At 47.3% G+C, this 26,655-nt stretch overlaps 1 protein-coding gene across 1 annotated transcript; it reads left to right on the forward strand.

Moving 5' to 3' along the window:
• The first annotated feature begins 463 nt into the window (after positions 1–463).
• Positions 464–26,598, forward strand: DMBX1 (diencephalon/mesencephalon homeobox 1). Its single transcript, XM_074545856.1, has 5 exons — positions 464–590; positions 14,219–14,384; positions 17,770–17,948; positions 19,124–19,478; positions 20,249–26,598. Exons 2-5 carry the CDS (start codon positions 14,231–14,233, stop codon positions 20,647–20,649), a joined length of 1,089 nt encoding a protein of 362 aa, XP_074401957.1. The 5' UTR covers positions 464–590; positions 14,219–14,230; the 3' UTR covers positions 20,650–26,598.
• The last annotated feature ends 57 nt before the right edge of the window (positions 26,599–26,655 follow it).

The following is a 26,655-nucleotide window of genomic DNA, read 5'->3' on the forward strand; positions in this document are numbered from 1 at the left end:
CCGGGGCAGCGGGGCGGCCGGGAGCAGGGTGGGGGGCCGCGGTCGCTGTGTAATTAAATTGGGAGATTATCCCCCACCAGCATCCCCACCCAGGGGCCGTCGGGGGAGAGGGGAACGTCAGGGTCTGATCCAGCGCGGTGCTGAGCGGGGGGCGCGGGCAGAGGCAGGCTTGGCTTCCCTTTCCTGTGCCCGGCGGACCCCATCACCCCCCCCGGCCCTGGCTCCAGCCCTCCTCCCTCCACCGGCATCCCGTCCGCTTCCAGGGATTTAATTAGGCGTTTACACCTCGGCTTGGAGTAAATGACTAGTAAGAAGCGCTGGGGGGGTGGGTGGTGTACCAGCAGCCCCGTTTTGATTGACAGGGTGGAGGACCATTGAAAATCTTGCTGGGTAGCTCCCGGGTCGCTATGAAGCTCCTTTTAAAAATCCTTCTGCAATGCTGCCTCCCGGTAGATGGCAGCTCCGCCGGGCGCGCAGGCAGCGCGCAGGCAGCGCGGGCGGATGGAGTAGGGCGGGCCGGGGCGCAGCGCCGCGCTCCCACGCGTGTCCCCGCTCCCACGGCGGGCCGGGAGGCTGCCCCGCCGCCCCAGGTAAGGACCCCCGGGCAGCGCGGCTCCGACGGGGAGAGAAGAGGACTTGGGGGATTGCTTGCGAGGAGGGGGAATCGGTCTGTCCGCGGGGAATGCGCGGCCGGCGGAGGCACCGCTGGCAGGGATGCGCGCACCGCCGAGGGGAAACCCGGCCCGGGCTCCAGCGCAAGTTCTCTATCCTCCTGTTCCTCTTTATTTCCTTTTTCTTTTTTATTTTTCTTGTTTATTTGAAGTATACCGCGCTTAAAAAAAATGAAAGAAAGAAAAACAAACCCAAACTACCGCGAAAGAAAAATAATTCAAACCCCCACGAGCTCGGGGCCGCGTTCCTATCGACTCCCAGTGCCAGCCCGCTCCGGTGCGGGTTTGGGCAGCTGGCGGGGTGCGAGGGGAGCGGTGGGGGACGCGCATCCCTCCGAGAGCCGGGCTCCGCGGGAGGAGAGCGCAACTTTCTCTCTATTTACATAAGGATGTTTTAGTAAACTGCGCAGCCTGGGGAGAGCTGCCGAGGGCTGAAACAGCCCCGAAAGGGGCCGGGGACGGTGGCCATGGCCCCGGTCGGGGTGGCTCCTGGTTTGGTTTTTCTTTCTGGCGCGGCTGGAAGTTGAGTGCGGAAGGGACGGCAAGGGAGGGCAAGATGCCGGCAGCGCTAGGAAACCTCTCTAGGACAAATCGCACCCCTGCATCACCCCGCTGCGAGGTTAGACGGCAGAACGGATGGGGAGTCCCCCATAAGGAGCGGGCAGGCCGGTCTTTGCGGCCTCCCTGCATACTCCCTCTTTAAGGGGTGTATAAATCCCGGACCTGCGCTGTCAGCCCTTCTTGATAAATTAAGGGCTTCGCAGTCGAAACCTATTTACACCTCCATTATAGGGCTAACCAAATGGGGATCCGCATGCATATTTTTACCGCGAGAGATCTCATACATCTCCGCCAGAGTCACCCCTCGGGCCATGGGATAACAGATAGGGAAGGGGGGTGGGCTGTGCTCCGCCGCGGCCAGCACTTGAGCGGAACAAAGTCCGTGTCCCCCCTCGGTGCTGGCTGCCCGGGGCACCCGGGACCCGCTCCCCTTGCAGGGACAAGGAGAGGGCGAGGGTGACCTCCCGAAAGCCTTGCGGGGACCGGACACACGGGCTACTAGAGCCCAAAGCAAGGCCCTCGGGAACTTTCTCCTCCGATGGAAGTGGGGTTTGACTGCGACACTCGCAGTGCCTGTCCCTTTATTTGCGGAGAGAAGGGACAAGAAGAGCCCCATACGGAGCCGGTCGGTCTCCGCGGTCCGTGGCTTTTCCCGGCTGCGCTTTCCATTTATTTCCCGGAGCCTCGGGGGAAAAAGGGGTCAGCGCGTCTCGGGACAGGTCCTTGGTGTCCCCGAGGGTCTCCTGGGTGAGGCCGTCAGCAGAAAGGAGGGAGGGGGCAGCATCCCCCGTTTCCCGGCGGGATTCCCGCACCGAGCGCTGCCCGCTCCCTTCGGAAACGAAACGCGGCCGGAGCGATGTGGTACCGCAGCCGCAACCCGGGGAGGGCTCGGGCCAACACCCCCGGCCGTGGCTGGCCTTTGCGGGGCTGTTCCCGCAGCCTCCGCTCCGGCCGGCCGCGCTCCGCTGTGTCCCGCATTCCGCCTCTGCCGGGGAAAAGAAATGTCCCCGCTCCGCCTCGTCCCGTCCCCTCCGGCGGCCCCCTCCAGTTCCACTTGGTTAGCTCAAGTTTTCCATGTAAATGACAGTAATAAATATCTAATCATGTCCCGCAGCTATCGGCGGCTCGCCGAGCAGCCGGCATTAATGAGACATCCAGGGGAAGTGGGGAAAAGGAGAGGCGGGGGGAAGAATAAAGAGGAAAGTTTTTCCGCTCTCCCTGAGATGGTTTCTAGAGGCGAGGCCCGGCCGGGGTGACGGGGGCATGAGAGGAGCCCCTCGCTCCTCCGGAACGAGCCCGACTGTGGGGTCGCGCTCAGGTTCGAACCCGTCCCCTCAATTAACCTTATCCCCAAAATCCCAGCGGTTCCCCTGGAGGGAGGGCGAGTCCGGCCGCATCCCCGGGCTGGGCGCTGCTGTCCCGAAAGCCCCGCGGAGCTGCGTGTGCCCATCCCTGCCGCGATTCCCGAACAATTAACGGAGCTGCGATGGGCTCTGAATGCTGATGCTGGGCCGAGCGGGGAAGGCTGCGGCTGAAATTAAACCATGAGAGTTGGATTTGTTCGCCTAACGCTAAACAAATGGACTGATTACCTTCTTTCCAAACGCATCAGTCATACTACATTAAGTAGCAGAGAGCTAATTATCCCAATTAGGAGGCTGATTTATAATTAATGGCTTGGACCAAGTGATAATTGGATGTTAATGAATAACAGTTTTGTCTGAAGTAGCCTCCCGCTTCCCCCAAGGCAGGGCTGGAGGGTTCGGGGTTTATTTACCCTCTCCCTCCCTCACCTCTGCGCGGAACGCAAAGCGAAAGAGAAGCGAAATGTGCTCGTAGCTGGGTGGGGTGGGACCCTCCTCGGGCTGGGGGAGCCGCTGGACACTTCCCAGCCTGCCCCGGTACCTTCAGCACCCAGCTTCCCCGGCTTTTCAAGCAATTTCTGCTGCTTTTTTCCCCTCTCCTCCCTGAGTTTCCAAGCCATGGACAACTGACCCTGCTGGGAGCATCATCACCTGCAGGACGTGGGTGGTGTTCTCGATGAGGGGCAAACCCCTAACCCTAGAGCTCCACGGGGTGCCCTAGTGCAGATCAGGCTTTTCCTCTGCCCTGCCCGTCCCAGGGAGAGCAGGATGGGACTCACCCTGAGGATGGGAGGTTTTCCACCCTCCCTGGCCCGCACCCCCTTGCAGTGGCTGGCAGAGGGTAAATCTGTGCTTTCTCACTGCTGTTTCTCCTGAGCACATCTCAGAACTGGCTTGCTCACTGTTTACCTTATCCCTTCCGTGTTCACTTTTCAGCCATGAGTAAGTTGGTGCAAGTCAATCCCACTTCCTTGTTTGCCCCAGAGAGAGAGACTTGGAGCTACAACCCTTTGGCTTTTGGGTTGTGTTTCTAGGTTCAGTTTTTCCATTCTAACTGAGAACTGCAATGGACATAAAATTCCTGAAAGGGTAAGCGTGGCTTCAACCCTGAGTTACCCCGTGACTGATGAGAGGTTGTATTAAATTGTGCCAACATAGTGCAAAAATATACCCAAAATTATACTGCCAGTACAGAGAAAGATGGTTTAGATCAGCTTTCCAAATTTGCATGCTAATTTAAAGAGATCTTGGTGTCTAAATGGGAGATTCTCCTCATGTTCGCACACATGAGAAGTGATATTATTGCCAAATCAGAAGGCACAGCTCTGTTTCACGGAGCTGGTGTAAATGTTGCTTTTCCTTAGTGCCAGTGTCGCTGCCTGCACCAAAGAAACAGAGTCAGAGGAGCTTCCCACAAATCACAGAAGGGTAGGCTTGCCAGGCAAGTTTTGCACAATATAGTTGCAGAGGGAGTGACTGCAGTGGCTTTGGTTCCCAGTGTCTTTATCCTTTAAAAGAATATTTTGCTGAGAAAGAGAGAAATCAGATGAAATGAAGCCGGAGTGAAGAGTTTATTTTTCCTCTGTTATTTTCACAACCAGCCCTGACAAAACAAAGCTGCTGCAGAGAAGGTCCTGGACCAGCTCTTCTGATATAAATCCCTGCTGGTTTTACTGGTTACACTACAGGTAAACTGTTCAGCTAGAACTAGTCCACATTTTCTAAGATTCCAGTGGTTTTCCAGGGGCATCTCAAAATTCAGCTTGTCAAGTTGAAAATGCTTGTACTGAGGCACTGACGAATGTCAGCTGTGCTTAAACCCTTTCAAAAGGTTGAGTGCTGGTTTCCAGAGCTTGTGTCTGAACAGAATGTTTATAGCTGCCTTGCTTCATTTGGAAAAACATAGGAATAGGAAAAATGCTGAGAACAGGGGTTCAATAAATCCCAAATTTTCCAATCCTATACAGCTACTAATAAACTAATCTACTTTGGGGGAATTTCCATCAAAATGTGCCGGTGGAGAATTTGGAAATGTAGCCAAATAGTCAAGAATTAATTCATGGTGCACTGGGGTTAGCCAAACCCTGGGTCTTTTACCGTCATTTTCACTCTAGGAGTTATTGAAATGGATTTTTTTTTTCCTTTTAACTTCATTAGGTTTTGGATCAGACTTCTTCTGTTTCCTAAAGCAGTTCTGGTGGAATTAGAGCTTATGGGAAGGAGAGAGTCTGGGAGCAGGATGGACCAGCAGTCCTCCGAAGGGAGGGAAATGGATATTTACGCCAGGAGTTGTGGGTGGCTGGCACAGCTCTCTTAGGACCAGCAGCAGCCTCTGTATACGGCCTGAGCAAATACTGAGTGAGAAATGCTGCTGTAAAACTGAAAGTGGGGGTGTGATGCTTGGGAGCTCCAGTAGGATCTTCCAAAGAAAGAGTCATAGTTGCACTGGGGGAGATGAGCTGATGGATCTCACCAGGGAGGGAATGTTCTTCCCGAGGGAAATTTGGTGTTTCCAGCCGTGCCGAGCTCCGGGCGGAGCGAGCAGGGAGCAGCTCTGGGAGCTCTTGGCGTGTGTTTTTTGTCCCGAGGTGGGTGAATGTGCCTCTGCTGAGGGGCTGCAGCTCCCCACAAACCCGGCAGAGGTTCAGCAGCTCTGCCTGGTTTACAGCACGCGGCTCTTCAGAGCACAGATCACCTGCTGGTGGCCAAAGTACACTGCTTGCCTTGGCAGCACGCTGAGTTCGGTGCAGGGATCCAAAGGCTTACGGGAAGGGAAGCCTTGCGTGTGCCCGTGGTGCTCCCCAGCCCCTGGCACTGCTGCCACTAACTCCGTTTTGTGGCCCTGGTTTAAGGTGGCACAAGTGTTTCCCCCACCCCAGCCCCTCCTTGTAAAAGCCACTGAGCTCAAGCATCTTTTTTAGTGGTAGGATTTGTGTTACCACTTGCAGAGAAGAAAAACTTAAAACTTCTGATTTATTCTTTTAAGGTATTAGAAGTCCCTCACAATTGCATGGCTTGTAGAGCTGCCTTTCAGGAGTTTTTTTCCTTTTAAACCAAAGTAGGATTGTCTGTCATTTTGCCTTATAGCTGATTTAAGTGTGAGCAGGAGCAGTTGCCATCCTGTGTTTTGTGGCTGTTGTTTGGAGTGCTGCAAGAATCATCTGCAGAGGCAGGGTCCAGCTGAATGTGCAGAAACATCCTGAGTTCCGCTCTCAGCTTCTGTTGCTCTCAAGCTTTGCTTGCTCTTTCTGTCTCTCAAAATCACCTTCAGGCAGAATTGCACTTGGCACCATAACCTCACACCCCTCCATCTGATCAGCTGAAAGAGCTCCTAGGAAAGTCCTTTTGTGCCAGCAGGGTTAAACTCCAGCAGTGTGGCAGGAACCTCTGCATTTCACAGACACGCTGCTCCCCTCCTCGTGTGGGTGCCAAACTCCCTCAGTTAACACCCAGAATATACAGCTTCAGCTTTTTACTTTCTACTTGATAAATAGTGGTGGTTGGGAGAGAAATCACCATCCCTGTGTGCCTCATCCCTGTGCCTGCCCATTGAGCCCAGCATCTGGGCTGAGGCATTACCCAGGGCAAGCCTGCATTCCCTCCTGCCAGCCTGGATGGCAGCACCTGGGAGCAGCAGGAGAGGAGCTGGGAATGCCTTAAACTGCCTCAGGAAATCTTTACAAAGCTTATCTGTGAGTTTCTTGCAGGGTTTGATCTCCCTTGTTAGGGCTCAGGGTTAGATTGTCAGATCAGCGTCGTGGTTGTGGTGTTCAGGATAGACGCAGGAAGGGTCACAGGCTTAAAAACATATTTTGACACAGAACTGTAGATCCTTGTCTTTTTAACGAGACTGTCATGGGTAAAATCCTCCAGGATATTGCTCCATCTTTCCAGGGATGGGAGATTCCTGAACCAGAAGTCCCAGGAGGCTGCCTTCCAAGACAGTCAGTTTGCACATGGGAACAATCTGCAATCAAATATGCTGCAGGCAAAAGCTGTTTTGGGGGCAGAGAGCAAGCAGGGAGCCACCCTCATGCTTCCAGCAGCCCTGGGAAAGGGCAGAGTTTGGTTTGGAAAATTCCCCTTGCCAGTGTTAAGGAAAACAAAATGATGCTTCTCGAGGAAGCCTTTTCCACAGAAGCAAGGTGAAGGACTGAGCAGGTACTTTGTTGTTTTTCTTTTTATAAAAATACACCAAAAATAAACCCTTTAAGCAGTTTGTGAATTCAGCAGTTTGATTGCAGGGTGGTTTAGGTTAGTCCAAGTTGTGAGTTCAGGGCAGTGCAGAGGCAGAGATGCTGTGGGGTCTGCAGAGGGGACAGCAGCACAGGAACACGTGAGCCTGGCTGCAGCGGGATGCGAGTGCGTTCCGTATCCACGGATGTGCAGCTGCAGCAGCAGCCTTGGCACAGCTGGGATGCAGGGCTCAGTTTCCATTCTGCTGTTAATGACAGCAAATCTTAAATGCATGATTTTTTGTTGTTGTTGTTGACTGATCTGGAAGCAGAATGAGATGAGAAACGAGAGTCAAAGTGATCTTGGTATCAAGAGCTTCTCTTTTTCCAGGAAAACACTTCAGTGTAATTTCCAAGAGCTTCCACTGAGGTCTGAGTGCTGCTCTGAAGGGGAGAGGGGAGATTTGTCCTGTTTTGATCTGTCAGCACTGTTTGTCTCATACAAACTACAACAAGCAAGGGATTTTGCACTGCAGTGATGTTCAGTGGTGCCACTCCTGGCTCTACACTGCAAACTGCTGGGCTCCAAGCCCTGAAACTTACACCCCACTCAAAAACAGAGCCTTCAGGGATGTCTTTATTTTATTTTCTTTATTTTGTACCTGTAAAGCCTGCCCTCTGAAGAATTCCTCTGCAAACAGAGGCATTGGAAGGTCTTTTGCCAAGAAGTGTCTAATCAGTCACTTAATTCCGTTATCTTTTGGGTGGAAAACGATGATTTAACGAAAGCCTTAATAAAAATCACAGCAAATTATGTGAGTTACCCCTGTCAGCCAAGCCCTGTTACCTCAGCTGCTCACAACCTGGTTTGAGAATTTCTAGGGTCCTGCAACAAAACTTTCTTGTCCCAGCAGGATGCTCTGAGGTTTGTTTTGCAAAAATTCCAAGCCCTCTTGTATCCTGTTATGTTTCCACTGCAGATAGATGAGCGTTACAAACACAGTTGCTGTGCTCATCATCAGCGCAGCCTCAGAGTCAGTTATTTGACAAGGTCTTCCCAAAACTGGTGACACTGTCCCTAACTGGAACTATTTCCAGATTTCAGCTGCTAGCAGTCCTCCTGGTTTTAAGAAAAAATATCTCTTTATTTATACCAAGGGCATTGGGAATAGCTGAGTGTGAGCTGCAGGAATTGGTGTAATTGGTCAGGTTTGGCTTTTGGTGCATTGTCACGTAGGTTTAACTAGATCCTGCCTAATTACCATCTCTCTCTGCACTTCAAAATTAACTTTATTTAAATCCAGGAGTGTTCACAGGGGTAAAAATATTTCAGGCAGATTAGAAATGCAGAGTCTTGCAGGGTTTTTTTTGGGAGCTGTTCTTAGTGCCTTATTTCAGTTACAAGAAAAGTCTTTTGGAAGCCTGTTTTTATAGTCCATGCTGCTCTCAGACTTTAACATTTGAATGAGGAACTGTGATGTGTTACAGTATTTCAAATTATCAATATTTCATCCACTACAAAGGTGAAATTGTTTCCTTAGATACTCGGTAATCACACCTGAGGAACAAAACTGATTTATAACATGTTATTATCTTACAATATTTTGGGCCTTTATATATCTAAAAGATTTAGGGATATAAAAAAAAAAGATTGAAGAAAACCTCTTGCTAAGATCATTTATTCATAACCCCCCAGGTATATAATTCATTTAGTACCAAATACATATAAACCCAATGTCTGTCTATAGAGTGAGCCTGTTTTCCTAGAATGTGAGTTACACAGAATCAAAGATTTGTTATTTATCTTTCTGATTTGAAGTGTTCCTGAATAAGGAATTAAAACATAAAATCATAACCCAGAACAGCTCTGGGGGAGGTGAGGGGGAATATTCTGCTGTGATTCTATTTTCAATGATGTTTTTTGCCAGTGGTAATAAGGGGGAAAGGATGTTACAGCACAAACCATTTGCTGTTTTTCCCCTGTTAGTAATGAGCAGTGGGTTCCTGTGCTTTGCATAAACACCAGCAGTGATTTGTAGCACCTTTGCAGGTGTTTAAGCTGAGGACCACAACTTTCCTTTTACCTGACAGGGCTATTCCTATTTTTTTCTGTCACCTGCAGAAGCCTGAACACCAATCAAGTGCACCAGACTTCTGTTTCATGCTTGATTTTCTTTTTTAACTGATCTTTTCCTTGTGCTCAAGCTGTGCCTTGCATCAGGGCACAGACCCAAGGCTGTGCCACGCTCTTCCAAACTTTCAATGAATCTGTGTTGGATCTCTCCACAAGCAATTAATTGTACTGTTGAAATTCCCTTCTGAAAGTGACTTCCCAAAGTCCAGATTTTACTTTTTTTTTTTTTTTTTTTTTTCCAGCTTATTTCCCACATAAAGCCTCGTACACCTTCTCTACCATCACCAACCCTCCCATTTCTGGGACAGCTTTGATGAAGTGATAAAGAAACACTCCATGGTGCCCACCAGTCAAAAGCAGACTGGCATCCTCTTCTTGAAACCTCTAGGATTCCTAGTTATTCAGTATTTCTAACTCACAGGTTTTATTACCCCATTCTTTATGATGGCACCTGAGAGTCTTGTGTAGATCAATGAATTTAGGCTCAGTATTTCTTTGGATTTGGGATAACTCACTATTTGGAGGGAAAAGGGACAATGGTCCAAAGCCCCTGCAAAGCTGCATGTCCTACATCCAGCCTCATTTCACCTGACAGAGTTTGCTTGAGAAGGGCAAATGTCTTGTTTGTTATTTTGGTTTGGTGATTTGTTGGTTTGGTTTTTTTCCTGATAGAAGGGAAAATATGGAATTTTTTTTGCCAGGTTCTTTTTAGAAAACTTCAATACCTCATTTTTTAAATTGTTCTCAGATCTGTCTGAATTCCACATATACAGAAGCCACAAGGAATGGGGTTTTCAGCTAAGGAGGAAATGCGTGGGTCTCTCTTCACATCTTCTCTCAGGACAGAATTACATGCAGAATTATATAAAATTAGTTGCCAGCTAAATAGGGAAACTTAAAGCCTTGTACAGAGCCGAGAATATTAAAACCCAGAGTCAGATCTCCCCTGTATGCCACGCTGTTACATGGTGCACCATAAATTGCAGCACTTTTGTGCTGCATGGCTTCAGGGGCACCTGAGGTTTTGAAGACCAGTGCTGGGAAGGATGGGAGCCACGCTGGCTGGAGCTCTGCCCTGGGATAACAGGGCTGCTCTTTCTGGCTGGTAAATGTGCAGGTTGTTTTGCATCAGATTGAACAGCAGCAGCTGAATACAGAGTGGTGGGTCCCTGGATTAGTCTGGGAAGGGCAGAATCCTGCATTGCCTGGCCTCAGAGCAATGCAGGAATGGAGAAAGCTGGGTTTCTCATAGACAGCAGCAGTTACAGCTGGGGGAAATCCCACGTGCTGTCTGTGCGGCTGGGTGCTGGCAGGACACGGCTCCTGAGCTCTGAGAAGTCTGCAGGCTTGGGAAGGAAGGTAGGTACAGCATCCATGAGCCTTCCATAGCAAGAACTGAGAGCTATTTTATTTATTGCTATTTCCATAGCAATAAATGAGAGGTGCAAGCCATAGGAGGGCTTTTGACCCTGGGGTGGCAATGGCAGGATTGTACAGACAGGAGGAGGGCGAGCCCCGGCAGGGTCTGGTGCAGGGCATGTGAGGAGAGCTCACAGCCGGTGCTGAGCAATGTGGGGAGCTGGGATAGGGCTGGATTGGGATGCTGGGGGTAGGAGAGTCTCTGCTGCTGCCCTGAGGGGCCGTGGAAGGAGACGCCACCAGCCCAGGCACTGCCTGCAGCATCCTTTATGCACTGTGCTGAGCAAACGCTGCAGCATCAGCCCACAGGCCCCCACCAGGGCTTTTTTCTCTCACTTACTGTTTTCCTGCACCTTTCCTCAGCTTCCATCTCCTTTCTTCACTGCTCCTAACTCTTCGTTGATCTCTGATGCACAAAATCGTGATGAGGAATCCCCTTTCTTTCAGGATGGACCCTGTAACCCTCCCAGCTTATCCACAGCTGCTCAAGCCCATACCCTTTAAGAAAGCAGGAGTTCAAACTTTGCTCTCATCCTGCTCCTGGCTGTGGCTGTTCCTGAGGCCCTCCAGCCACGCAGAGACATAAAAGATGCATTTGCAGATTTTGAAAATTAAAACCATCTATACAGCCAGTGGGAAGGGATCAGCTTATTTGGTTGCTTAATGAAATATAAAGATTATTTTAACCAGTGTAAGCACTATTCGACAGCTTGTGAAACACAGCAGTGGCTTGATGAATGGCTTTCTCCATTAAAAAAAATTGCTGCATGATGTCTTTTAAATATTTAATTTATTGGGGTTGGAGTGAGCTGGGAGCTGACAGTTAAACAGGAGCTATTTGTGGTCTCAGTTAACTTTGCTTACCCGGCTGAACCGTCTCGCTCAGTAAATTCCCTCATTTTTTATACAGAATCTGGGATGATACATTTGCTGCACAACTGAGTAGAAGTTCTGCCTGTTGTCTGCACTGCATCACCAAAGCTGTGATGGGCATTGACTCCCATCCTGAGTCCACCCCAGTGAGGTCCTTCTCTTCTTTTCTTTTTTCTTTTTTCTTTTTTCTTTTTTCTTTTTTCTTTTTTCTTTTTTCTTTTTTCTTTTTTCTTTTTTCTTTTTTCTTTTTTCTTTTTTCTTTTTTCTTTTTTCTTTTTTCTTTTTTCTTTTTTCTTAAATACACTTTCTTCCAAGCCACCGGAAAAATGTATACATAAAATCATCTTTTAACAATCAAAACCACCAAAATATTCCTGGAGCAAGTGTTTCAGTGGAAACACTGGGCTGCAGACACAACACCACTGGCAGTGTCCTTGGAAGACTGTATGGTATGGGAAAATTCCCCTCCTCTCCCTCTTCCTTTTTCCTTTAATGTGCCAGCTTGCTGCACAGCCCATGACATGCAAGAGGGATTAGAAGAGAGAAACAGGCATTTCTGTGAGCTGGGAGTCAAAGACGCTTGGCCTCCCATGTATCTCCTGGCAAGGCTGAGCCTGGTGTGGATTCTCCAGCCTCTGTCAGGGACAGAGGTCTGGCAGCAGCCCAGGGCAGTTAATAGGCTCTGTGTCTTCAGATGGTTTTCACGAGACACTCAGGGACTTAACAAGCTTTGAGACCTCCACCCCGCTGGCCAAAGCTGGTGCAGCCAGCAAGCTGGTTCACAAGTGAGGTGGTGAGAGGGGAGGAGGCAGAATGGAGTTGCAAATCTCTGTTTTGCTGCCTGTGTTGGCCAGAAAAGCCAGTCCTGCCCTTGTCTGTGACAGCGAGGCAGTGAACAACTGCATTGGGTGGCATGATGCTCTTGGCAAATGATCCACACCAAGGATGGGTGAGGCTGCACCACAGGTCAGATGGGAGATGTCCTCTATGGCCATGTCACTGGGACATGTCCCTTAACACATGCCACCACCAGCAAAACTGCAGTCCCAGAAAGCAATATCACAGCTGTAATTTCACTGTGAAACACATCGTGAGGAAAAGAGATAAGAATGCCAAAACTCTCTTGATATGCAAAGTCCATCCCCTTGATCAGAGAACCAGCAAACAATTTTGTCATTGCTTAAATCTTCCCTAAGCTCCATTAGAGCAGAGCTGTGGCATCCTTGTGAGCTTTGGAAAATGTTCATTTTCACATTTTATCTTAGAAGAATGGGGAATTAGCGCAGAGTGGGTGAACAGGCAGACACAAAGCAGATGAAGCTGGCATCAGGGTGTGTGTCAGATCTTTGTGGTGTCACCACACCCGGACCTGTCACCCTCCACTGGCACTCAGTGCTGAAATGATGCAGTGGCAGAGCACGAGAGGCTTGGGGAAACAGGAATGAAGCAGAGTGCTAAATTCCAAAATTATGGGTTTGTGATTTCTGCTGCCTCTTTGAGAAGACAATCTCAGAACCAGAACTCACATTCATGAGGGTCATCCTTGGGTTGGCAGAGTGTTTCACCAAACTCAGCTGCTTGTTTCCCTCCCCTGTTGCTGGGCACCACAGTGCAGAGATGCTTGTGAGTGTGAAGCCATGAGATGCCCCAGACCTTGGTGTGCTAAATTCAGCTGCTTTTTAAGGAACTCCTGCTTGGTTTCTGGCTGTTACACAAAGTCACTTCATGTTTTTACTTCGTACATCAAGGTGGAAAGAGCAGGAGTTCAGAGCAGGAGGGGCAGTGGCACCAACTCATTTCCATCTCTGCCTCGTCACTGTGAGTCTGTCCCTCCATGGTATAAATAATTTATGGACAAATACAAAGGTCTTTTTGCAGTACAGAAAATACAGCAGATAATTGCTCTTCCGAGTTTTCACATTGCTCCTAAAACCATGGGCATTTCTCCTGAAACCATCACCTCCCTCCAGTGTTTAAATTGCTTTCTAAGAGGCTGTCTGAAAAGATGTCTGCTTTCCTTAAGTTAGTCCGGCTGACCCTCTTTCCCTGAGCGTTTGTTCATTGCACTGACTTTCCAGATGGTGACTTGCTGATGTAAACGGTGGTTTAAAAAATTTATTTTGTGGCTAATGTTTCACAACTTCCTTTCTGATGTCTTACAAACTGCAGAAACGACATCCTGGAGGCCCTCAGTCATTTACAACAGGGATGAATGAAGCATTGCTTGGCTTTTGAGATCAATATTAGCTCAGTTTTACAGATGGTCTGTAAGGAAAAAGAGCTTGAAGTTTCACGCAGAGCCCACACTAGAAAAAAAAAAAAAGCCATTAGTTTTCTGAAATAATTTCCTTGCTATTGAGCTGTGAAATGTCAGTATTTATTGCAAAACTTATTCCCTCTTTAGCCATAACATTTTTGGTGCTATTATGGTGCAGATTTATCTTCTTTTTCATCACATGCTCTTTTCTCACCCCCCCTCTCCATCATGCCATTTGTGTTTTCTTAAGAAGACCTGCTAGAAAAATGAATAATGAATAATGAATAATGGAAGCAAATTATAAATGAGTGAGTTCAGATGAGAAACATTATTTGACGTTCCAGTGGACTATTTGTAATCTATTACTATTTGTAATGGATTACAAATAGTCCACTGTAGGCAGTGATAGGGGCAAAATCCCAGCTAGCCCTGGGATAGCACTAGGACAATGCATTAAAAGTCACTGTAATATGATAAACGATATTGTGGTATGCAAAAAAATTAATTTCCCATATTTTGATCAGCATGAGTGAGATATAGTCAGATTCTGGGCTTTAAGTTTGGAAGCTGGACTTGTGTTGATGGTGCTTCAGGTGTACAGGAGATATTTCCATTCCTGTCTCAGAACCTGCTGGAGCTGCAAGGTTAAACACGAGCTTTGCATGCCGCACTTCAGTTCTGAGCTCAGCGTTTCTAAAGCTCTTCTGAGCCACCAGGCAGCTGGATCAGCAGGTCCCTAAGTCTCCCTGGGTGTTGTTTTCCAGGTTGATGTCAGGATGCAGCACTATGGAGTGAACGGGTACTCGCTGCACGCCATGAACTCGCTGAGCGCCATGTACAACCTGCACCAGCAGGCAGCCCAGCAGGCCCAGCACGCCCCCGACTACCGGCCCTCCGTGCACGCCCTCACCCTGGCTGAGAGACTGGCTGGTAAGAACAACCCGTGGCAAGTGCCCTCGCCTGGCTCTAAAAACCCCACGCCCAAAAAAAAAACCAAACAAAAACCCCCCAAAAAACAACAACAAAAAAGCCACACGCACAAAGAAACCAAAAATCCCAGCTCAAAAAAAGAATCCTTGTTGCTTGCGTTGAGTGGAGCTCTTCTGGAGTGTGAGAGAGCCAAGGGGCATGGCATGCTCCTCAGTGCTGTCCCTGTGGCCAGGCTCTCAGGTGACACCTGCCCTCCAGTGTGTGCTGGCACCTTGATTCAGACCCGCCTCAGACAGCTGGGAAGCTCAGGGGAGAGGTGGGACGTGGCTCCACTATATGGGATGGAAAAGAGAAAATTAAAAAGACACCAAAATGTCTTTTTAACAAGTGAACAGAAAACAGCAAAGAATTTCCCTTTGTTTTTAGTAAATAAGGGCAGAGTGAACATAATCATGAAGAATGGAATTATCTTCCCTGACTGCCTACAAATATATATCTGTTCTAGGATAGCTTTCTAGTTGTCTGATATTAAAGTTTAAAAAAAAGTAATTGAGGGGTTCCTTCCAGTCTAGAGTTGGTGGGAGAAATTACCTGTCCAGACAGCCTTGGTGGGCTAAATTTCATAAATAACGGCTTAAACCAAAATAAGGATGCAGAAGTTTCAGGAAGGTCCTCCCAGGTAGGCAGTCCACAAAGGCATGATGAGAAAGGTCTTGGACTCTTTGGATCAGTGAGCCACAACTGGCTGTCAGATCTTTGTGCCAGCAATGTTCCGTTACCCAGCTGCTATTTGCGACCTTCTTAGCATGGTTCTAAGTGGCCTGTGAGATTTTGGGGTGGCACAGGGCAGAGCAGGAGTCACTGTCCTCATCAATAAACAACCAAAGTGGAATCAAAGAGAGCTGGACTCTTCTCCTGGATGTGCTGCTGGGCTGCAGAGTGATGGGGAGAGCGCTGTCCTTGTCCTGGTCATCCATCCCCTTGTTCCCTGCCCCTTTTCACTGTGCAGGTTTTAGATGGGAGCAGATGGCCCTGAGCTCTGCAATGCACCTTGCAGACCCTGCATCTCAAGGTGCCCCTTTCCTAACTGCAAGGACCTCTTGAAAGATGTTTGTGATCTCTATCTTTTACAGTAGAGCACGGAGGACTTAATGTTTTTGTCCCTAACTAGGCTAAAGCAGAGGAAGATAAAAAAAAGAATAAAAAAAACTTTTCTCATATTCTTGACCAGAAGATTAAATTGGTTTCCTGACCTCTTATCTTTAAAATTAATAACCCACCTGGAAGACTTTCCAGATTAAATCCCACAGTCCCCTTGTCTGCTTATCTTTGGCAGTGTAGGCATTATATACCTACGAGCTGTTTCCTTTGCAGTTGCCTCACATTCTGTTACTTCTGAATATCTTTCAGTGCAGGTTATAGATCTCATTTGCCTTCCAGGGACAGTCAGAATAAAGCAGCACAAAAGCAAATGACCTTAAGTCAGAAAACAGAGGTTTCTGGTGGTAACTGCAAAGCCTCACCTGCAATTTATATTCTCCTTCTTGCACAAAGCCTGAAAACATAGTTAAAACAGTAAAATAATTGCTGGTTGCCTCTCGCTGGAGTGGCCAAAGTTAATGCATGAGCTGCCGCCTCTGGGGAGCTGGTAGGTGTAACCTCTACTCTAGAAATTTGGGAATATTCCAGCCTGCAGGTAGGGTGTTTAGGTAGGGTGTTTAACCAGTGCCCTTTCTCCTGTTTTTGTGTACTTGAAACACAAATGTTGGCTTTTATAAACGTTTCAGGGCAGCTTCAGTTTCATTTCTTGTGCTGGAATATCCCTTCTCCTCGCCTGGCTGCTCCGTGAGCTGTGCCTGGATGCACAAGGATGGTCCCACTGCCTCCCCAGGGGCAGCTTTATCACCAACATTTGAACTCCCCAAGGAGCTCTGATTCCTCAAACACAAAATTCTCTTGTATGCAACCAGCACTATATTGCTGAAGACCTTTAGCCTGCTCACATCTCTGCCAGGCTGCCAAAACCACGCAGCTCTGGCAGTGCCCCAGAAGGGCGCTGCGAGTGCTGACCTAGAATGGAACAGCTGGAAGTTCTGGAAGAGGAATGTTTGAGCAGTGCAAAGCTGATTTGCTACGCTCGTTAGCCAGTGGGTCTGGGGCCTGGCTGTGTGGTGCTGGGGGACAGCAGGTTTTTGTTTGCTGTTTGGATTCGTGTCACGACGCTCGTGACAAAAGCACAAACAAACAGCAGCCAGAGCCTTCACTGGGCTTTGCTTTGCTCCCAAAGTGCCAGCTTTGCTCCCTGCTCTGCTGTTTTCCTGTGTGTTCATTCCTCCCTTCTACTGGAAGTCACATTCTTAACCGAATTAAAAATGATACCAGACACTGCTCTTTCTGCATTTCCTCTATGAGAGCAAACCTCTTGCCAGACGGTTTCATTCCAGGGCTGTAGCACAGCATGTCCCAACTTGCATAATAAAGGGTGGGTTTTTTTCATTTTCAAGTAACTTATTTTCATTGATTTAAGATCTTTCTACTCCCACTAACTGTTGTGCAATAATAACCCCTCTGGTAAAATAATAAGCCCTTTACTGTTGGCCTCAGATTTCCCCCCAGTCTGAATTTCTTCTCTGCCCTCAATTTTCCAAGCTTGGTTTGCAAAGTCAGACCTTGTGAGTAGGTGCTCTGCTGAGAAGAGCTCAGCACATGAGCTCTGGGCTTGCAACCAGTAGGGCTGGACGTGGCCTTGGCTGCTGTTTCCACCCCAGATGCTGGAGAGTGTCCGTGCTCAGTGAAGGATGTGCTTTGGAGCAAAATGCACCAAAGCACATGAGATTAAATGCTCTCTGAACTGGAGCCCAGAACAGCTCTCCAATATCATGCCTTGAAGACTGCAGTGAGCCATACAAAGACATTAAAAAAGTACAAGAATGAATGTCCCCACATTCATTTTTAATTGTGTTTCTTAATGGAAGGTGCTTATGCCCTGGTAGGGTCTGGGCATCTGCATGTTCTGCCCTGCTGATGTAGAAGCAGATTGAGTTATTTCAGCCAAATTCAGCACTGGAGTCTCAAGAGCTTTCACAGCTGTCACAGAAAGAGGCTCTCTCTCCAGAGCAGGCTTTCAGAATCATTTGATGGTTTGGGCTGGAAGTGATCTCAAAGGTCATCTAGCTTTAACCCCTCTGCTATGATTTTACCTCTTTGGACACCTCAGCTAACCAGTAAGATTCATATGTATGTGTTTCACTAGCTCCAAAGCAATGGAAAAAACATTCCATAGCTCTGTCTGATGTTAGCAAGTGCTTTATTCGACTGTCAGCATACAAATTCCAATAATTAAATTGGCCACTTTCCTTGTATTCCAACGGCTGTACATTTCAAGACATCATTTTGGAGGCACGTTATGGATCCCAGCACCGCAAACAGAGGCGGAGCCGCACGGCCTTCACCGCCCAGCAGCTGGAGGCCCTGGAGAAGACCTTCCAGAAGACCCACTACCCAGATGTGGTGATGAGAGAGCGGCTGGCCATGTGCACAAACCTGCCTGAGGCCAGGGTCCAGGTACTGATACGCTGGGGGTTTGCCAGTGGGGATGTTTACAAGAACACAGCCGGGCTCCCAGAGGGCTGACAGCTCCCTCGACCTTCCAGGATTCTTGCAGTGCAAGAAGATTTTGGGGCAGTAAAGTTGTCAAAGGCAGGGGCAGGGAGGGTAAAATTATCCAAAGTCACACATCTGCTTAAGAAACTTCTAATCCACGCGCACATTTTTTAAATTTAGGGTTGTCTGAAGTGTGCGCTGGTTTTCATTTGTTCTTTCACATTTCTTAGGGGGAAATTTTAAAAACAGCAACAGAAGTCTATTTATTTATTTAATTGTGAGGCTTTTCTGGCTTTCTCAAAAAAGTAGAGACCCAAGTAATTCCAGCTGCTCTTTTCCACCAGTGTCAATATTTGTAACATCTCAGGCCAAGGTTTGGGTTTGCTTTTTGTTTTTGTTTGCTTTTTAGTTTCAATTAGTGAAATGTGCTGGTTCATAACCTGCTGGTGAAGCAGTTCTTGTCTTTTAAAAGGAAAATATTTTTAACTGTGAAGAAAAAAAGTTATGGAAAAAAAATTGTTCATTTATGCAAGCATCAGGGCATTTTGATCTAAAAAATTGTTTGTCCCCTTATCTAAGCAAGAAAACAACAAACAAGATTTGCTAATATATTTCTTCTAATACATGTCTACTGATTTAGGTTAAAAAAACAATGAATTCTCTCCTCCTTTCCTAAATGCAGTTCCCAGACAACAGCTTATGCCTGTAATGACTTACTTTGAGTGTTGCCATCATAGTTTTAATACACTTATAACCAAATTGTTTTAGAAACTTAACAAACTGTAAGCCAATGTAATGTCATCAGACATTACAGCTGCAAGATATTCTTTTTGGATGAGGTGCCTAACCAATTTAGGGGAAAAAAACTAAAAAAAACCCAAAAAACAGCAGTGGAGGCTGTTAAAGAATCAGTATAGAGGCTGGATATTTTTTAGTCTGTTTGAAATGTTATTTGTAGATTCACTGAAAACAGTCGAGCTCTAAGGTCCAGCAAAGTGGAATGGCCTTGGACGCAGTGGGCTTGCAGCACCTCATTGCTTGGTGTTCCCCTGAAGCTCTGGGGCTGAGTGATGCTGAATTTGGCCCTGAGCAGGGCTCTCACTGGTTTTTCTCCCTTGCTGTTCATGGCACGGAAGGTCTGGTTCAAGAACCGGCGAGCCAAATTCCGGAAGAAGCAGCGCAGCCTGCAGAAGGAGCAGCTGCAGAAGCAGAAGGACTGTGAGGGGAGCCACAGCGAGGGAAAGATGGAGCCCTCTGTGCTGGAGACCCAGGCTCCCACCCCGGACACTGAGAAGGTCCAGAGCCTCCCCAGCGAGGTGGGCACCGACCTCAACCTGACCCTGTCGGAGCAGTCTGCCAGCGAGTCGGCACCCGAGGACCAGACCGACAGGGAGGAGGAGTTCAAGAGCACCTTGGATGAGGCCAAAGTGGACAAGAGCCCTGGTGTGGACAGCAAGGCTTTGAACTGCAAGAGAGCCAGCCCAAAAGCAGGTGAGGGGCAGCGTCTTGGTGGGGGTCAGTGTCAGGACCTGGCAGGCTGGTGGTCAGGACCCCTGTCCAAGGGGGATGCTGGCGGTTGGGTATGGTCCCATATTCCCTGTGGAGTGGGTGCTCATGGATAGGCTGCCCAGGCTTGTCCTGTTGTCCTCAGCATGGAACAGGCCCCAGAGAGGGCAGGATGTCCATTTATACCTACAAACATCGCACCAAAGTGCGCTTTAGCTTATGTTTTGTGGAGGGTGTACCCAGTAAATAGTGGGAATCAGTGGGTAAAGCCTGCTAGGATTGGAAATACTGCCCCTGTTGACAGTACGTAGTGGAAGTGGGATACCATGTAGTAGGCGTTGTGTAGGGCAATGTCTAGTGAGGAGTTTGCTAAGACAATCCCTGTTAATCCTCCAATGGTGAATAGGAAGATGAATCCTTGGGCTCACAGTATTGGGGGATCTCATTTGATTGTGCCTCCATGGAGTGTGGCTAGTCAGCTGAACACTTCGATGCTGCACTGAAAGAGCAAAGACCTGCTCCAGTTAGGTCTTGGGGAGAGCAGTGCCCAGCAACAGCAAAGCTCAGCCCCATTTCTACACTCTGAGGTGCCAGGTATAGGAAGGGCACACATTGAGCTCTCATGAGCTGTCACACCCTCTCTCATTTGCAAGAGACAAGCCCGTGCTTCTGCCCAAGCCTTTCTGGGGTGTGAATAATCACCATCTTATGCAGCCTGCAGGAATAACCCCCATCCCCTCTGTCTCCTGCCGTAGAGTCCCCTCTCAGCGCGACTGTGACGCCTTCATCCAGCAGCGGCCTGGCTCAGACTCACTCCTACTCCTCCTCGCCCCTGAGCCTCTTCCGCCTGCAGGAGCAGTTCCGCCAGCACATGGCAGCCACCAACAACTTGGTCCATTACTCCTCCTTCGAAATGGGGACACCGTCCGCCATGCCCTACTTGGGCATGAACGTCAACATGGCCCCGCTGAGCTCCCTGCACTGTCAGTCCTATTACCAGTCGCTGTCCCATGCTCAGCAGGTCTGGTCCTCCCCCATCCTGCAGGCCTCCAGCTCCCTGCCAAGCCTGAACAGTAAAACCACCAGCATTGAGAACCTGAGGCTCCGGGCCAAGCAGCACGCGGCGTCCCTGGGGCTGGACACCCTCCCCAACTGATTGCCCTGAGAAGGTGCCCCAGGGGCTGGCACCACTCCTGGCACTCCTCGGATCCCCAGCACCCCCACCTCTTCTGGAGTGAGGTGCTCCCTTGCAGGGAAAACTTTGTGTTTATTAACGTCCTGTTAGCACCATGGTTGCGTCAGACATTGCTACTGGCCTGGTCTTCGCTAAATATTTAATGAGGAAGGGGGAGAGGATCTGTGTTTAGACAGATGAACTGTGCTCTGGACTGCCATGGGTTCAGCCTGTAACGTTCAGGAGGAGCCCCCTCTCCTCATCCCTCGATAAGGTGCCAACTGTGTTTTATTCATCTTTTGTTTTGTTGCTGTTGTTACGTTCTTTGGGGGAAGAAAGAGTCCTGCTTCATCTTGTATATAGTTTATAATGTTGGCAGCACCCATCATCTGTGTGTTACTGTCAGTGTTACAGAACTGTGACTTCTTTTGCTTTTATTCCCCTTTTCTTTTCGATTTTAGTAGCTAGGATCAGAGTTACAAAACAGCCATCACCTCGACCTCAGCTGGTAGCTAGTTGCTCTTCTTGGGTCAGCGTCGTAAAGGTGTTCATGAGGAAGAGACATGATCGTGCACTTCACCCCTACATTCTCCCTTCTCTGCTAAAGCTAATTTTTTAACAACTGGGAAATGATCTGAAGGTGAATTTCCTGTTTAAGCACTTCCTATAAGGCAAGCATATTTCTTTTTCTTTTCAATAGCACTTGCTCAAAGAGGACAAAATATTGGCCAAACGCTGCTGGCTGGGAGCAAATGAAGGCCAAATTTGCAGATTATTTTTGATCTATATTGTTTCCTCTTTGATCTTCAGAGAAGTGTAAACTTTATTTACAAGTTACAGGGTTTTCTTTTTGGAGAGCATTTTGGTCTTTGGTAATAGATAGTAATAAAAATTTCATATGGATTCTTGGTGTGTTCACACACCATGAACTTTATGGTTCTTTGACAGAAAACTTGATTAATGCAAGCTGTGTCCAGGAAAAAATCTCTGATCACCAAATTCTGTTCTCAAGCCCTCAGTCCAGAAAGTGTTATCAAGTGAAAATGTAACAAGTGAAAATGCTGAACTGCTGGAGGCAAAGCAGGTGTAAGCAAGGGTTTTATATCTCTTGGGAGCTGAGGGGGGATAGATGAACTTGCCAAAAATGCAGGGTTTGCAAGTAACCAAAATTCACCAGCTTCAGAATTAATGCACTGAACAGTTTCAGTCTCATTTCATTGGAATGACCCATCATTCACCCTTGGATGGTTTTCCTTGTTGAGAAAGGAATGTTTCTGCCAATTTAAATCACTTTTTTTTTTCCCTTTTTTTTTGTGCCTAACCAAATTCAAATAAACATTTTTGACTCACTGCTATTCCTCTGAGCATTAAGGAGGGATGATATTCAGATTTCATCTCTAACATTGCCTAGGATCAAAAAAATCCAGAGTGACTCTGGGGCAGGTGGTATGTTTGTATCCCAAGAGCATCAACTGGGGGTGCCACTGACAGCCTGGGCAGGTCTGTGCTGTCTCTCTGAAAATAATCAGAATTTATTTAACCTGAAGTGTAGACCCATAGCCACCCAAGTGTGGCCCCTCTCACTCCCACCTTGCTTCGTACTGGGGGTAAAATTACCTATTTTAAAGTCAAGGGAAAGAGTGATTTGAGCTAAATTATTTCTTCTTGAAAAACCATCCAATTCCCACAAATAGAGATGTAAGACCAGCTGTTTGATGGGAAATAATGATTTATCCCTCATAAAGTTGTAGCAGGAGCAGACCTTGGGAGGGGGAAGCTCATCAGCTGCCCCAGCTTCCAAGGAAAATGGAGTGTCTTCCATAAATATTTCTGTTGTGCCAAACACTTCAGTTTGGGGCTTTTCTCTCATGCTTTAGTTTTCCTGACTGTGTCAAATCAGCCGCCGTGACCGGCAGAATTCTCCACTTTGCCAAAACCAAATGTATTTGTAGGAAGCAGATTTTTGGCTGCCGCTTTCAAAGGAGCCTGAGTAAATTAAAACCACCAAAGCATATTTACTCTGTCCAGAAAGAAAGTCCCAGCTTTCAATTTTTGCTGTCTGTCACCCAAGCCAGGGACACCCAAACAAAGCTTTAATTTTCCTCCTCTGTCCTCAAAAGGCTTTATTTACCTATATTTTTTTCTGTGCCCTGCTGACCTCTGCACCACTCTGGACTGTGGAGTTGCTTTACCAGTGCAGGGAAAACACAGATTTAATGAGCACCACTTCTGATGTTGTTCCCCGGTGCCAGTGAACAAGTGAGGTAATTGGGTGTGAGATCAGATCTGCACTTGAGCTTTTTTTAATTAATTAAGATGCTCATAAACTGCAGCTCATGTCAGTGGTGTGTCAGGCAGAGAGCATGGGCTTGCAGTCACTCTTGCAGCATCCCAGCTAGCACAGGCATCTCTTCTGTGCCCTTGGGGCTGGAAAGGGAGGCATCAGCTCCCACCAGGGCACACACAGCCTGACCATGGCTCATGATGGTACCAGAGCATCTGCCACAGGAGGGTCAAAACACCTGGATTTATGGCCTGCTCCTGCAAGGCAAGGACACAGAGCACAGGAGATAAGCTTGATCCAGCACTAGATTTGCCATGATCCTCTGGAGGGAGACAAGACGTTCCCCACTGAGCCAAGGGGGGAAACTCTTCCCTGTGCCTCGATGCAAAAATTCATTTTAACATTTGCAGCCTTCACACATCTCAACTGACCCTGGAGCGTGTGACCCTTTCATCCCTGTGTTCTGCTGATCTCCTTCCTCACAGAGCCTTGGAGCTGCTACCAGGAACTTCACTAGTGGAGCATCTCTCACCCCATTAAAAACCAGCATTGGGGTGAGGCCAGCACAGCTCAGGAAGCAAACTGGGAGAGGAGACACCTGGATCTCCATCAGTCCCCAGGGGTATTGGTTCAGCACCATCCTCATCTGCCTCTGCGAGGAGCAGCAGCCGACTGAGGTGCAGCTGGTCCTGGACCAGGGCATGTGAGTCATTCCCACCTGGAGATTATTTCTCCCATTCTGAATCAGGGTGGAAATACATAAAATTTAAAAATAAAGAGGAAAAAATCGATTTTTCTTAAATACAGATGAGCTCCTAAAGTATTTTATGCAAAGTTTGGGGTTTACCTTCTCACAGTCAACCCTAAACATCCATGAGGGGAGTGAGCTGACCTGAAAAGCCAAAATTGATTTGGAAATGCAAAAATGCAAAAATCTTGGCTCACAGCTTGCAAAATTATAGTAATTAATTATCTGTCAAAAAAACTGAATCTTGCCTGCATATTGTTGTAAGGTCTCTGAGATCTTGGGCTATTTCTGACCAAAAGAAAATTATGAAAATACATAGGGAGAAACTCCCCCAGCAATATAACCCTGTGTATGTATTGGGAAGGCTGAAAGGACTGATTTGCATCATTTCTCTTTGAACTTAGCAAAGTTCAAAGAGAATGTTTCTCCAGGTGGGAAGAACCTCTGCAAATGTCCTGATTTGGGATGTGAGCTCTGCTTGTCCCCTTTCCTTCCACCAGCCCCAGCTATTTAGGAAAATGAATACACTGATACCAGTCAGAATCAAAACAGATTGAGGTTCCCCTCCTCACGTCCAGACAGAGATCTGACACTTGTTAACAAACATTTTAATTGGATATAACGTGGCTTCTTCCATCACAGGCATGAAATGCTTGGAGTGTAACACAGAGACGCTGCAACTGAGCTGTTAGAGGGGAGAAAAGGAGTTTTCCATCCCCGCTGGGTGCTGTGCCAGCCTGGTGCCAGGGCAGGGCATTCCTGGGACAGCTCCACCACGGGGAGGTGAAATGTAAAAAAGGAAGCGGCATTTTGTGTTCTGTGGGGCAGACGCTCAAGTTGATTTTTTAATGTCTGAAAGGAGTGCCAGACAAATGCACAGCGTGGCACATAGGCCAGGAAGAGAATTTGCCAAATCCTTTAAAAACAGTGGTGGAAAATCTGGCAAAAGTCTCCCTAGTTCCTATTTGGAAACAGGTTATAGATCCGAGTATTTCCTCTGCCAATCTTTTGCCCTTCCTATGGCTTTGTTTGCTTTGCCTCTCCTTGGGGAACCAACTACAGCTCCAAACCCTCCTTAGCAAATTTATAAAGGTTTTATACATGGTTCTTGCAGGACCAAGTCCCAGGAGAAAATCAGTGACAATATTGAGGGCAAAAGTTTGCAGTTAAATGTCTTCTACATGCAAGAGAAGTCTAATAAGTGTTAATTAAAAAATAAAAAAGGAAAATATTTAAACAGTGCAGGAGAAATGCTAAATGAGAAAGTATCCAGTAATGATGCTGGGAGGCTGAAACATCTTTTTTTCCTTTTTTTTTTTGGTTTTTAAAATTATTTTAGCTTAAAAGGCGGAAATGTCCTTGATGGTGAATATGTGAATAAAGGGAGATATTTTTCTTCCCTGTATTTCCTCCAAGAAATATCATCATTTGCTGTGTAGGAAACACAAAAAATGCTGCCAAATATGAAAATAACCATCAGCAAGCAGATCCCTCCGCATCTCCTTTCTCATTTAGCTGTTTCACCATGTGAAGAATTTTTAATGAGCTCTAGGTATGTGTTGCCACTGCAGCCAACCAGAGAGATGCTCATTTTTGCTGAAGAAAAACCAAAGTGGGAGGACACAAGTGTGGGAACTGTAATTATTTCTGTCCCTGTGTTTCATGTGCGGTACTTCTACTGACATGACAATTTTGAGCAACATCAGGACATTTCTGAAGAGTTCATACATAAAAGATTAAATAAACCTCTCTAGAAAAGGAATGCAAATTAAAATCCACCATATTCTATTAGTTTAATTACAGTAGCTCTGAAACATAATTCAATTAAGCTTGAAAAAAGTCAATTACAGAACTTTCCTGCTGGTTTTTACGAGCTGTGTTGATTTTTCTTTTCCTCCCTTCTTAGCCCTCCATGCGCCCCTTGCTGCTTTTTTACGATCTGTTCTAGAGCAGCAGAATACATCTAATTTTTTTTTTCTTTTGAGTGCAAAAAAAAGCTGTTTCTCTGCGTAGGTCTGCTCTCAGCCCAAATCCACAGTGGAAGGATAAGAAGAGGTTGGTGTAATAAACAACAACCCCCAAAAATGCCAGCAATGCAAGATCAAACAAACAAAGAAATCCCCTGCTCTGGCGTGCGGCTGCGACGCTCCCGCCGTGTTCCAGGTTCCCTCCCCTGCTCCCCACAGGCTTTGTGGGGGCTCTTTGCTTCCCAGCTGCTCAGGCAGCAGCATCCACACCGACCCTGGCTGCCCCAGGCTCCTGGGGAAGGGATGCAAAAGCTGAGGTGCACAAACTGGGACCCCCATCGCTTGCCAGAGTGGGATTATTGTGCCGGTTTCACTGGGGCTCAGCTGGGAACAGCACTCAACCCCCACATTGGTTTGTAAAGAATATACAATTTTCCATTGGTTTGTAAAGAATACACAATTTTCTGTATACTAACAAAAAAATGTAATTATATTTTTAATAGTCTGGGTTCCAGGCTGGAAGTCCTCTTCAAAACCTCTGTAAGACACACATTAAATGGTGCAGCTGATGCTCAATGAATGGCCAAAGCCTTCCCTAACTGCTCTGTCCATTGAGTGGGGCCATCCCATAAAGCAGAACCTTAGATGTATCTGTGCAACGGAAAATAACTTTTTTGTTTATTTTCTCATGCCAAGAAGCAGTCAATTTATTTTTTTTCCCCAGGTTCTGACCCAAGGTGTACAGTTAGCTCCAAAGTGTACCCGTGTTTGTATGTCAAACCCATCTTGCAAAGGAACAAAGGCTTTTAAATTGCAAAAAGGAAATCAAAGTAATACACTGTACAGATCGCTGTAAAATTGAGCTGTAGTGTAAGACCTTGTGCTTTAGAATTCACTATTGAGGAACTCAAATGTGTATCATATTTATTTATTCTGGTAGGTAAATGAAGAAGAAGAAGAAAAAAAAGAGTTTATATTCATTTCTGAAA

This window comes from Zonotrichia albicollis, chromosome 8 (assembly GCF_047830755.1).
Source record: "Zonotrichia albicollis isolate bZonAlb1 chromosome 8, bZonAlb1.hap1, whole genome shotgun sequence".
NCBI lineage: Eukaryota > Metazoa > Chordata > Aves > Passeriformes > Passerellidae > Zonotrichia > Zonotrichia albicollis.